This window comes from Orcinus orca, chromosome 1 (assembly GCF_937001465.1).
Source record: "Orcinus orca chromosome 1, mOrcOrc1.1, whole genome shotgun sequence".
Lineage (NCBI taxonomy): Eukaryota > Metazoa > Chordata > Mammalia > Artiodactyla > Delphinidae > Orcinus > Orcinus orca.
The window spans coordinates 136,227,052-136,239,375 of NC_064559.1; the positions used below are offsets into that span (position 1 = coordinate 136,227,052).

Here is a 12,324-nt window from a genome sequence, read left to right on the forward strand (position 1 = left end):
CATACGATGCTTGCTTAGAACAATGAGTCAGTGGCTGAGAACTGGAAATCTATGTTAATTGAGAGTTTCTCCTTTAAGGGTGAAAAGCATAATTATCAGAAATGTGTATTCTCAAAGAAATATTATGGACGTGTCTAAACTGTGCAATAAATGTTAATCAGATTAACTTTTTTCTTTCAAATTTCCTTTTTATTCTAAGTTGATAGCCCTTTCCTCATTTCCTTTTTAATTCTAATTAAGAGTATATCCTAAGTATACCTTGTAAATCTTCTATCTGAAATTTCACTGCCAATGGTGAAGTACAAAGCAAAAAGCAGCAAAGGCCTGTCAGTCTGCAAGTCACAAATATGCCAGAAAACCACGACAGACCAGTGATGATGCGTCCCTTTCTGGTGGCAGTGATATCTGAGGGTTAAGTTGATGACGCTGAACACTGAGTCCACTTGGAAAACATCCTTCAGCGTCAAGGCTGCGGAAGAAAATATTAAAACAGGACACCAAACCATTTTTGCCCTTCCCACTGAGTGTTTATTTTATAGCTTTTGCATCAGGTAATCAATTGAAACACTTCAACAACAGAAAGCTGGCAGAATGTTAAGGAAAAGGAGTGATTATCTCTCCAACAGATGTGACAAAATGGTTTCAAGTTGGAAACAGTATTGCATAAATGAATCAACTGAACAGGGGAAGGGGAGAGAAGAGAAAGCAGAGACACAGAAAGGAGTGAGCATCTTCCAACATGGATTGTGAGGAAAAAAGGCACTCTTCAGCTGTGTACTTATAAAATAAAAGTCAAAATATACAATCCATGTTTGTCAAAATTCCATTTGACACTGCTTTAGAGATGCTCATACACCTGACTCTCAATAGAAAGCTAAAGAAGCTGTCTGAAAAATAAGACAGCACCAGTGTGTCTAAACCATAGGCTTACCAGTGATGTGTTTTAAAGAGATCATCACCATCAGGGTCCTTTTATAAATAGTACTGGAAAGGTCACAAAGCTGCATGAACTTAAACTGTAGAATAAATCTAACTGATCGCCCGTTTCATTCTTTAAAATTCCCACTCCAGGAAATCAGAAAGCGAGCTCCACTCCAGAGGAGCTGAATTGGCAGTGCATCTGAAACAGGGTTGCTTTTTCCCTCAAAAGGCTGCCTGAGCAGCAGTTTAGTTGGCATCATCCAGCAGCTTTGCATAGCATAAATGGATGCAAAAATTTAACAGCAATTGCCTTGCTTCCTCTCAAAGCAAATAGCACTAATTTATGAAGAGTCAAATTGTCAACTCATGAAGTAGAAGCACCTGGGCCTCTTAAAGACAAACTTCATAAAAGGTTACAATACCGGGTGCTTCTCATAATAAAGGATTCTAGGACCGTAGGTGTGTTTGAGAATGATCAATGGGAAAACCCAGAGATGGTTTACACAGATGTTCTCTATGTAGAATTTGAATGTAAATTAAAATACCAGCTATGCATTTGGGAACCAGCCTTTAGTTAAATTCTTTAGAGCTTTTAGAATTTTTATTTCATTTTATTAGAAAAAGAGAATCATTGTCTACAAACTATCTTCTTTCTAACTATGCAAATACAATGAGCAAATCATCTGCAATATCAAAATACTGTTTGTAAATCACTGATGGCACAAACAATTTTAGGAATCTCTGATAGGACATAATATTGAGAAAGAGCAACAGTGGACTTCAAATTATAGGCATTAATTGAATTTTAAGAATAAAAAATAAAATGCAAAGTTTAGAAGTCAGTAAGTTTTTCTCTGATTTTCAGTAATTTAAATCCAATCATCAGGAATTCAGAATCACCCAATATGTTCAAAGTTGCACAAATGCGTATGGATGATAGAAAAGTAATCCCCATGCAATATTTTAAGTGTTGCTATCAGATATATTTAAGTGATACTTTACAGATTAAAGTTGGGTAAAATCAAAATATATCCTCCCCATTACATTTTAAAACAGTCACAATAATTTATCAACAGTTGCCATTTCACAGCAATTAGAAAATAGGAGTTGATACAAGTTGAACAAAAAGGTACTTTTTCCTCTTTTAGGAAATAAACATATATAGATATATATATGTACACATACACATATAACATTATCTTTTAAAATTCAAAGTGGTTAATTTGCTTTTGTATTATAAAAAAAAATTTTTCCCTATGTTCAAAATACTGAAAAAGCACAAAGGCTGAAAAAAGAAAACCACATTTGCCACTTTAAAAACATACATTATTGTCTCAGTGGTTCTATTTATTCGATTATAAAGTTAGGTATTATAAGGACTCTGCACTTGTCAGATTCCTAGGACTGTACTGGACCACATGGAATTAAATCTAACCCTTCCTCAGTCTCCAGGAAGGATACTTTTAACCCACCCTAAAAGATGATAGCATAAATGCCCCTATTCTGAACTGTTAAACCGGGAAAGAAAACACGCCCACCTGGAAACAATCGAAGTCGTAAAAGTTTATGAAACCGTGGGAGAGACTGCCTGAATCAGAAAGCTGTTCTTTGGATAGAAGTTAGTTTTTGGAAGTATATAAACTCTTTTAGGCCACTAGAGTACAGATTCAAAAGTGATTTCTCCATAAATAATAATCTGTTACAGGGGTTTGTAAAGTACAACTCATGGTCCATATCTGGCATGTCACCTGTTTCGGTAATAAAGTTTTATTGGGACACAGCCATGCTCATTCATTTATGTGTTGTCTATGACTGCTTTTGTACTAGTATGGCAGAGTTGAGTAGTTGTGATGGAGACCAATGGTGTGCAAAGCCTAAAATAGTATTTACTCTCTGAACCTTTATAGGAAAAGTTCACTGACCCCAGATGTAGTGCACTATGTGCTACTCTAGTTACCTAAAAGAGCTGATGCACCTCAAGGGGATTTTAGCTGGACTCCAAGAATAACCTGCATACTAGGGTTCCTTAGCAGACAAACGTCAGATGCCCCATCCTGAGGTGGTGCTTTACTTTGGGCAAGGAAATCATCTGTATATATTCTCAACAAATACCTATAAAAGGTATTAAATACACCAAAAAGAAAGCCAAGTAAGAAAAGTATGCCTGTTGATATTCCCTTAATATTGTCCTATTATTGGGGGGAAAGGGTGCTACAATGACTCTTTCTGTCAACTTCCTTCAGCTTTTCTTTAAATTTGTCTATAAATGTCTTTTGATAAGTAGCGCTCCCTCCTCCTTCTATGCAATTAATAACCTTTAAAGCCACCTGACTAAAATGCTTACATAGTTTGGCGAGGCCTTGTTCGGGGATATTTATTTAAACTAAACATATTAAAGATTACCCTTTTAGAAAATGTTTCTAAAATTCTTTATCTCTGCTCCTCTAAGAAGTGGAAGAAGGTAAAGAATGCACAGGGAGATCAAACTCTGCAAAGTATACCTTAAAAACCAGAGGTATAAAATAGCTACCCTTTCTGAACGGTAATGTAAAATAAAAACAGAAAAATCTTCCAAATTTGAAGAGCAAATTTTCCCCTTGCCCTGAGTCAGCTAATGAAATCTTTTTTCAAACAGGGAACCTCCTGAACTCAAGCAGCTGCTCAGGAAACTGTAAGAGTTCACAGGTGTTTCAATATTTCAATAGTTGTTGAAACAGGGAAGATAAAACACTGAGAAGAGATTTATTAGACGCAAATTTATATCAAGAGATTAACTGTTTTTTCAACCAGCTTATAGGTGGACTCTTCTCCTTCTTTGTTAAAAAATGAATGGTATGAAACTATATGTTAAAGATGTTTCCATAATACCTTACGTTTATATAGCGCCTTACAGTTTCAAAGTGCTTTCACATGCCATCTCATTTAATCCTCACAACACCCCTGTGAGGTAGGTAGGACAGGTATTATCATCCTCACTGCAGGATGAGGAAACTGAGGCAGAGAGCGATTAAGTGACTTGCCCAAGATCACACAGCTGGTAAGTGGCAGAGCCAGGACAAGAAATCAAGTTTTCTGACTCCTCATCCAGTACTCTTTCCACTATAACTACTGCCCCCAATTATGAATAATGTACTGTGTATCAAAATTGAAAGGTTATTGAAGTTCACTGCAGTGATGTCTTAACAGTAAAGTTAAATGAAAAATACAAGAACAGTAGGTCTGATGGTTTTACTTGACATAATAAAATTGGTGCAAAACCACTTTTGTCTAATTACTTATAATCTTTTGGTCCAAATACATAAAATATGCAATATTTACAGCATTTTCCAATTTTTTTCGTAAATGCAATGCTTTAAAACACATTATAAAGCACCTTAGTAAAAATAGTCTACAAGTAAAAGTACAGAAGAAGTAGGAAAATCCTACCCATACCACAGCTCACTAAATGGAGTTATAATATGGACTCACCAATACCTCAGTTTACACCTTTACAAATAACCCATGGAGAAACAAATACTAAACTTACTTTTTTGATATTAATGTGTGGAAGCCTTAACCAAAACTTCAGGCAATGTTAACATTCTTTGAAGTGTTTCCCCAATCTTAGATACTGGGGAGACAGGAATGAGAAATACTGCTTTGATTCTTTTTACAGTATTAATAATGGTTTAAATTGATTTTTAACACTAATCATCATTTTTTTTAAGAAAATTAAAATGACCTACATAAATATGGGCAGTTCCAACTACAGCAGATACAGTCTTAGCAAACGTGATCAAACATTTCAGTAAGTTTCATGGGACGTGATTCACAGAAACAAAGTACACACCGCCAAACAGTTAATAACACTATCCAGTAGAGGCGTATAACCCAAACCTCCAGGTGAAGGTGGAAGTAGCAAATGGATTCATCTTCATTCATGGTTAGTTGAAAAAAAATGCTTTATCAAAAACAGAGTATCAGAACTTTTTCTGAAATTGTATTTCATTATTTAGCCTTCAATTAGACCTGCTATGTGTTTATTTTAGGTGATGTGTAGGTTTTGTTCAGGCAGGAGGTTATAACTCCCACCAAAATTTAACCAGAAAAAAAAAAAAAAAAAGGCTGAAACTTAAACTTCCTAGACCACTGACATGTCAGCCAGAATCTACTTCCTTGACGTCACTGTCTGTATCCTAACTCAGTTCAATACAAATTATCTTACACACCCATCAGCAATCCAAGTTGTGGAGCTGAGAACTAAGGTGAAGACAGGGTCAAAGTTGTAGTTCAAGAATCTAACTGCCACACTTTGTACTCAGTTCGATTTAGGGTAAATCTTTTCATAGAAAAAGTTCTGTGCAAGGATGTAGAGGTCTCCATCTTTTTCTCGTACAGCATGGGCTCTGATGAATTGGAACTGCTCTAGTGCAAACTCATAGAACTCATTCTCCATTTTCCAAATGTCAGATTGCTGTAGTTTTGCAATGGTTTGTTTAGTAGGGAGTTTCTTCTCTGTGGTTTTCCTAAGATGAGATTTCTTTCCTACTTACAAAGGAAAAAGAGAAAAGGTAAATAAATTCTGAGAACACACAAAAGATCAATGCCTGTTTATTTGAAGAGACGGTTTAAGTTAGTATGACACATGGAAGAGCATAATTGTTTTGTCTTAATATCATTCAGGCAAAAACAGTGCCCTAATCATACTAGAACTGTGATTTATTCCTTTGTAATGCAAATTCTTACCCTTGTTAAAGACTTAATGAGATGTCAAATAATAAAAGTAAAAATCGTGGACTTCCCTGGTGGCGCAGCGGTTGGGAATCCGCCTGCCAATGGAGGGGACACGGGTTTGAGCCCTGCTCCGGGAAGATCCCACATGCTGCAGAGCAACTAAGCCCATGCTTCACAATTACTGAAGCCCGCGCATCTAGAGCCCGTGCTCCGCAACAAGAGAAGCCACTGCAATGAGAAGCCCGCGCACCACAACGAAGAGCAGCCACCGCTCTCCGCAACTAGAGAAAGCCCATGCACAGCAACGAACACCCAATGCAGCCAAAAATAAATAATTTAAAAAAAAGTAAGAATGGCCACTCGGTAAAGTGTAGGCTGTCACCTTACATGCTGTATTCTCAAATGCTTGGTGCTCTGACTAGTTTGTTTTTAAAGACATGATAAAATATCTATTTTCAAACTTAGTGCTGATTTCTCATAACCTATTCTCTATACCTATGTGTTAAAAGCTAGGGCACATGCATACTCCAGGAAAAGAGTTCCTCTGATTGTATCTTACCAAAGAACAGAAAAAAAAAATAAAAAATCAGAATTAGATTGGACCAGCACGGTCACTTTCAGATATGTAATACTGTCACAGCTGCTGAAGCATTCTTTTAGGAGCACCGTGACATAGCACAGGATCATTACCAATGTGACTCAGTCTCTCCATCCTACCCCTACCTAAATAGCACTAGACATGTCTAAAGGGTGGAATGTATGGCTGGCATTACTGAATATCACACATTTCTAAGGCTGGCCCTGTAGTTTGTATCTTTCCACTATACCTACAATGCCTTTTAATTATAATCTCGTGCATGTTTATTCATTAAACAAATATTTAATGAATACCATCTGTGTGCCATGTACTGTTTTTGTATTGAAAATGGTGAGAAGAAACAGACAATGTACCTGCCTTTCTGGAGTTTTATTCAATAAACTTCAAATCACACATATTTTGCAAGTGGCAAACAAAGTTAAGGACAGCTTGAAAAAGAAACCCATCCTTATATACCTGTACGATAGAGCTCTGTAGCACCCCTGAAGAACCGGGGCAAAGCTGCCTCCAATAACATGATAAAATCTTCAAGCTCTTCAGTAACTCCCACCAGAAAGTACTCATTAACTAGGTTATATTTGGCTTGATCCATAGCCCACCTGCTTCCTACATTCCTAAAACCAAAAAAAGGAATAAAAAAATTGATTGTGAAATCTGCTAAATACTTTTGATGCCTTTGACACTGTATATTATGGAAAAAACAGATAAACACATGTCCATCCAAAGCCTTAATGCCCTTTTATTAATGTCCTTTGGGAGGCACACCTGTTTCTAATTTCCTTTGCCTCTGCCCCCAGTTTCTGCTCAACTACGCAGGGCTAACTCAGATTTTAGTAGAGGACACTTAATTTGAACAGTTAAGAAATGTGTATACATATCCTCCCATCTGATTTAGTATGAGTGCATTTAATTTTTGTTAACTACAGTTGTCCCTTGAACAACATGGGTTTGACCTACACAAATATCTTTCAATAGTAGATACTACAACACTACATGGACCATGGTTGGTTGAATCTGCAGATCGAAGGAACCGTGGATACAAAGAACCAACTATAAATTATACTGGGATTAACCCCCACCTTGTTCCAGGGTCAACTGTACTCTAAACTTCGTTCATTTTAAGAGCTCTCTAGGAAGGTCTGATCAATTTTGTGTAGTGATTATTTTCATTTAATTTATGAGTTTAGGTTTTTCTGATATTTCTTAAAAACAGAAATAGGATAAGAAATGGCTCTGCTAAGAATCTTTTATTTTTATTTTTCACGTTTTTAGCTAATGGCTGTTAATAGAGGTTTGGCCCTAAATAAACTATGCCTTTGGGTTCTTTTTAGCACTGACATTCCCTAACCCTAATGCCAAGCTCTGCCTTTAAGCAGTGTGATATTGAGCTGATGACTTCGCCTTTCTGAGCTTGTTTTCTCAGCCATTAAAAAGCTGGCGTGGGTGGTGGGAAGCTGGGGAAGCAAACGAGTTGATTTCTCAGGTGCCTCCCAGTTCTATGAATCGAGGAGGCATACTAAAGAAGTGTGATTAAAATCTCCTCAGTAATGCCCAATGGAGAGATATACTCTCTATTGCTCTAAGGTAGGGGTGGCAACCTTTCCTCTAAAAAGCCAGAGAGTAAAGCCGGAGATGGGTCTGCAGGTCATATGGTCTCGGTCACTTGGTTACTTAACCCTGCTCTTGCAGTGTGAAAACAGCTACAGACACTAAGTAAATAAATAGATGTGGTTGTCTTCCAGTAAAATTATTTATAAAAACAGGTGATGGGCCAAATTTGGTGTCCGGGTTGTAATCTACTGATCCCTGTTGTAAGGAAATGATTAAAAATTGAGAAGACATTCTTTCTAAGCTTCCAATTCTTACATTATTACAGTTGACCTTTGAACAACACGAGCGTTTAGGGGTGCCAACCAGACCCGATCCCCCATTCCCCACTTGAAAATCTGCATATAACTTTACAGTCAGCCCGCCATATCCCCAGCTCCACATCCGAGGATTCAGCCAACCACGGATCATGTAGTACTGTAATACATCTTTATTTAAAAAAAATCTGCATTTCAGTGGACCCGCGAAGTTCAAACCTGTGCTGTTCAAAGGGTCAACTGTATTATGCGTTGATACAATCTATTGAGTAGGGCCTTAAGGTTCTCAGTAATCTAATACTATATCTCAAATAATGATGGAAAGAACAGAAGGCATTCCTTATATCGCTCATGGTTTTAAGGAAGCTACTAATTTTGAATGTGTTCCTGTTTTTTTCTACTTTTCCTATTAAAATGATTGATTAGAACAAATACGTACCATTATTTTTTTAAACTGAAAACTCAGCACATTCTGAGGAAATAAACTCTATTAAAGATAAAATATCTTTATTTTACCTTGGCTTCTCTCAAAGTCAAATCAGTTTAACAGTAAATCCAGGTGAATAATTTACCCACTAAGCCTCTTCTTGATCTAAAATGGATGGCTCAAACAATAAGCTTAGGAGAAAATGAGGTTTATGAAAGGACCCCTGACCTCTAATTAAGACCACTGCTAGAACATAGCAAGACACATAACACCAAAAACAAAAAAAAATTAAAAACCAGCATCTGAGAAATCATTGCAAGCATGTTTTACATGAAGAATCTTTTTAATGCACTTAAAGGTAACTAAAAACTAGGTATTACTTAATTACATGTTATTTTTGGTCTGGTCTTTCACGAACTTCCTTACACCTAGTCCTTGACTAACACACTCACCCTTGTGAAATGCAGATTATAGAGATAATAAATAGATTACTGATTGAAGCTAGCTTTATCTCCCTACCAGCATTCCGAGCTGTGGCCACAGAAGAATGGGATTTGAAGCCAGAGCTTCTCTGGAGCACAGTCTGAGCCGCCCTCAGCTACACATTCATCAAAGGTCTGGAAAAAAGACAAAGCAGCACATGTGAGCCATAAACCCGAGCCTCACCTACCAAGTATCTTAATGTGGTAAGTTATTAAATAAATGGCAGTGGATGGGACGAGTAGTGAATTAAAGTGATAGGTTACAAAAACATACTTGAGATACTGAGCAAAGTCAAACATGGGTTGTTCTCACGTCGTTGTTTTATACCAGTGTTTATAAGAATTCTTCTACTATATGAATGGAACATCCCCCAGATAACAACTTATCCTTGAAATTAAGTACTGGTTTATGTTGAATTTGTGTATTTATATTTTCTATCCCCTTACCAAAGTAAATTAAATAAAAACAAGGTTAAAGATAGTCTTTGTGAAACAATTATTTGAAAAGAATATAAAGTAGGACTACACTTAAGTCTTTTCCCCTTTTCTCATTAAAACAAACAAAAAAATCATTGTACAAAGCAAAAGTGACCCTGGATACTTATGACTTGCATGCCCTCCTCTCCAAATGCATCTGACTAAATTAATTAAAAGGGCAGGAGACTCACAGGTTATGGATCTAAAATTAAATCAACTTCACTTTCTTTAGTACTTACTGTCTGTCACAGGCATTTTTACAGTAGGCGTTATCTATTTGAAATGATATTAAGATGCCAGAGAACAAACTTAAGAGCTCAGGCTGTTGGAGTAGACATCTATAAATACCACCTGTTATTTCTGAGAAGAGGGGGTATGTAAAAGTAGAAAGAGAACGCATCCAGAGTCCAGACTCCTGAGTTTCTAGAACCATGTGTGACTCTATCTTGAGTAAGTCTTTATGGCCTCCAAACCTCACTTTCTAATCTATAAAATTAGATAAAAGTTTATAGATAAAATTAGATAAATTCAAAGGTCCATTTCAACCAAAAATCCAGTAAGAATAGGACCCCAAACCCTTAGATCTGACCATGGCTAGAGGTATAGTGGAATAATTATCTTTATTCTGGCAACATGTAAGAGGCAACAGCAAACTGCAGCCCACAATTGATTTGCCCATTTCTTTTACAGATGACCTTCACCATGATATAGGAAAAAGATTTATGACTTGTGTTTGAATCTTGAACCCAGAAAAACTTAAGTTCTGTGTTAGTTTCCTCATATGAAAAAGGAGGACATAATCTTACTTTGAGGAAGAAATAAAATCATGGATCTAAAAGAATCTACCACAAAGAGTGGTTCACTGTAGGCACTCAATAAATGGGATGTGTCTACGTCTGTCTTTCTCTCCCCACCTCTCCTCCCTAATAGTCAAATACAATGTTCTGTTGGTTCTTGTTCTCCTTGACATCCACAGTGTTGTCTGCTTCTTTGAACACTCCCCTTTTTGGCTTTTTGTTGGTTCTCTGTACCTTTCTGAATGTACTATCACTATCTTCTTTTAAGGCATGTTTTGGTCCTTCTACCAAGTATGGAAACTCAGCTGTCTTCTCTTTACCCACTCCCTTCCTTAGCTTATTCACACTTCCTTGGCTTCATTTATAATTTCTAGGCAAAAGACTTCCAAATTTGTACCCCCAGATCCATCACCTCTTACCTATCTTCTGACACCTAGTATGCCTTTTCATTTGAATTTCCAGTATTACCTCATATTCAATATTTCTGGCAATAGGATAACATTGCCCCTTGTAATTCAGACTCAAGATCTCAGCACATTTCTTTATTTTTCCTCTCCCTCACTTAACATCCTTGAGGTAATGTCTTTCCAATGCATCTTTTTTTTTTTTTTTCTCCCCAATCTTCCATCAGGATCTTGCCATGTCATGTCTCCATTCTTACAATCACTTTCTAATTGGGCTCCCTTCCCTCCCTTCCTTCAATTTGCTCTTAGACTACCAGATTAGTCTAAGTAGTCACGTCTAACATCCTCTACTCAGAAAACTTCAATAGCTTCCAATATCTTTTTAAAAAGAGAAATACAAACTCTTTATCCTGGCTTTAAAGAATGCTTCATAATCTGACCTCAGTGTGCAAGTCTAGCCTTATCTCCATGTATAACTTCCATCTTTACCAGATTAACCTGTTTTACAGTTTCTCAAGCATGTCATATGTACCTGCAAATCCATATATTTTGCTGACTACATTTTCTTCCTCTGAAAGTGCTTCCCTCCACCAATCTAGTTTACATGAAGACTATCTTTCCAATGACTACTCTGGCCTAAAGTCACTCATTTTTTTTAACTCATATAAATGAATTAAATACTGCCTTGTAATAGCCAGCTCTTAGGATCCAAGTATGTTATTTATATATACATCTTTATTTAAAGAACTTGCTCCATGTACTTTGGGGAAAAAATTGTATTATGTTCTCTCCTGAACTATAGAAAACACTTATTGGAGGGATCATGCAGTATAGTATGCATTTGTGTCCTCCACAGCATACAATATCTTGCTATACCAACTGTTTGCACAATCATTGTGTCCTCCATAGCATGCAATACATTGTTATACCAAATGTTTGCATAATCAATATTTGTAAATGGCTGGAAAGACTGCACTTTGGAGATTTTGCATGAGCATTAAAGGTACAATTCTAGTTGAGATGAAGACAGGGGCAGTAAAATTTTTTCATGAAGCATTTTGACAGTTCCTTAGAGTTCTCTCAAATTCTCTTAGGATTTCTCCCCCACCCCCCAATGTATACACACACACACACACACACACACACACACACACACACACATCCATATCAATCTATCTATTTTTTTAAGTGAAAACATCTCAGTTTACACTTAACAATCAACCCCATTTCAATGGCCATTACAGTATGTCTGAAATTTACTAGATGGTCTGATTTAGATTTGCTGGTCTAAGTCACTTTCTAAAAAGTGGTTTTACTATCATTTATGCCACCTCGCAGCTCATAAAAAGAAAACAACCTATGTATCTATCTCTACCGTATCTCAGGTTCCAATAAACCCAGTGGTGATATATCAGAAGGTTTCTGATTTCACGCCTAATCAGTTTCAAACAAATCCTAAATCACAGTACAGTGCTTCTGAAGTTCAGAAGAGGTGCTCTGCTTCATTATACCTTCATCTGAATAGAGTATCAGATGAAAAAGAAATGAATTACTAAGGTGATTGTGAGCGAACTCATAAACTGTACCACCACTGTGTGTGTGTATGTGTGCATGTAAGATTCAAAGACAAAAAGATTTTG

General features: G+C 36.7%; 1 protein-coding gene across 4 annotated transcripts in view; it reads right to left on the reverse strand.

Annotated features, from left to right (window-relative positions):
• Positions 1-505: 505 nt before the first annotated feature.
• HS2ST1 (heparan sulfate 2-O-sulfotransferase 1) overlaps positions 506-12,324 on the reverse strand; it is a 187,686-nt gene continuing 175,867 nt past the window's right edge. For 3 of the 4 annotated variants that reach the window (XM_033432095.2, XM_033432102.2, XM_049708833.1), the window contains 3 exons: positions 9,044-9,141; positions 6,689-6,846; positions 506-5,448 (listed from right to left, as the gene is read on the reverse strand). In XM_033432095.2, the coding sequence (XP_033287986.1) occupies positions 5,219-5,448; positions 6,689-6,846; positions 9,044-9,141 (486 nt within the window). In that variant the 3' untranslated portion in view covers positions 506-5,218. The remainder of the gene's footprint in view (positions 5,449-6,688; positions 6,847-9,043; positions 9,142-12,324) is intronic. The other variant, XM_004262991.3, reaches the window with a different exon arrangement.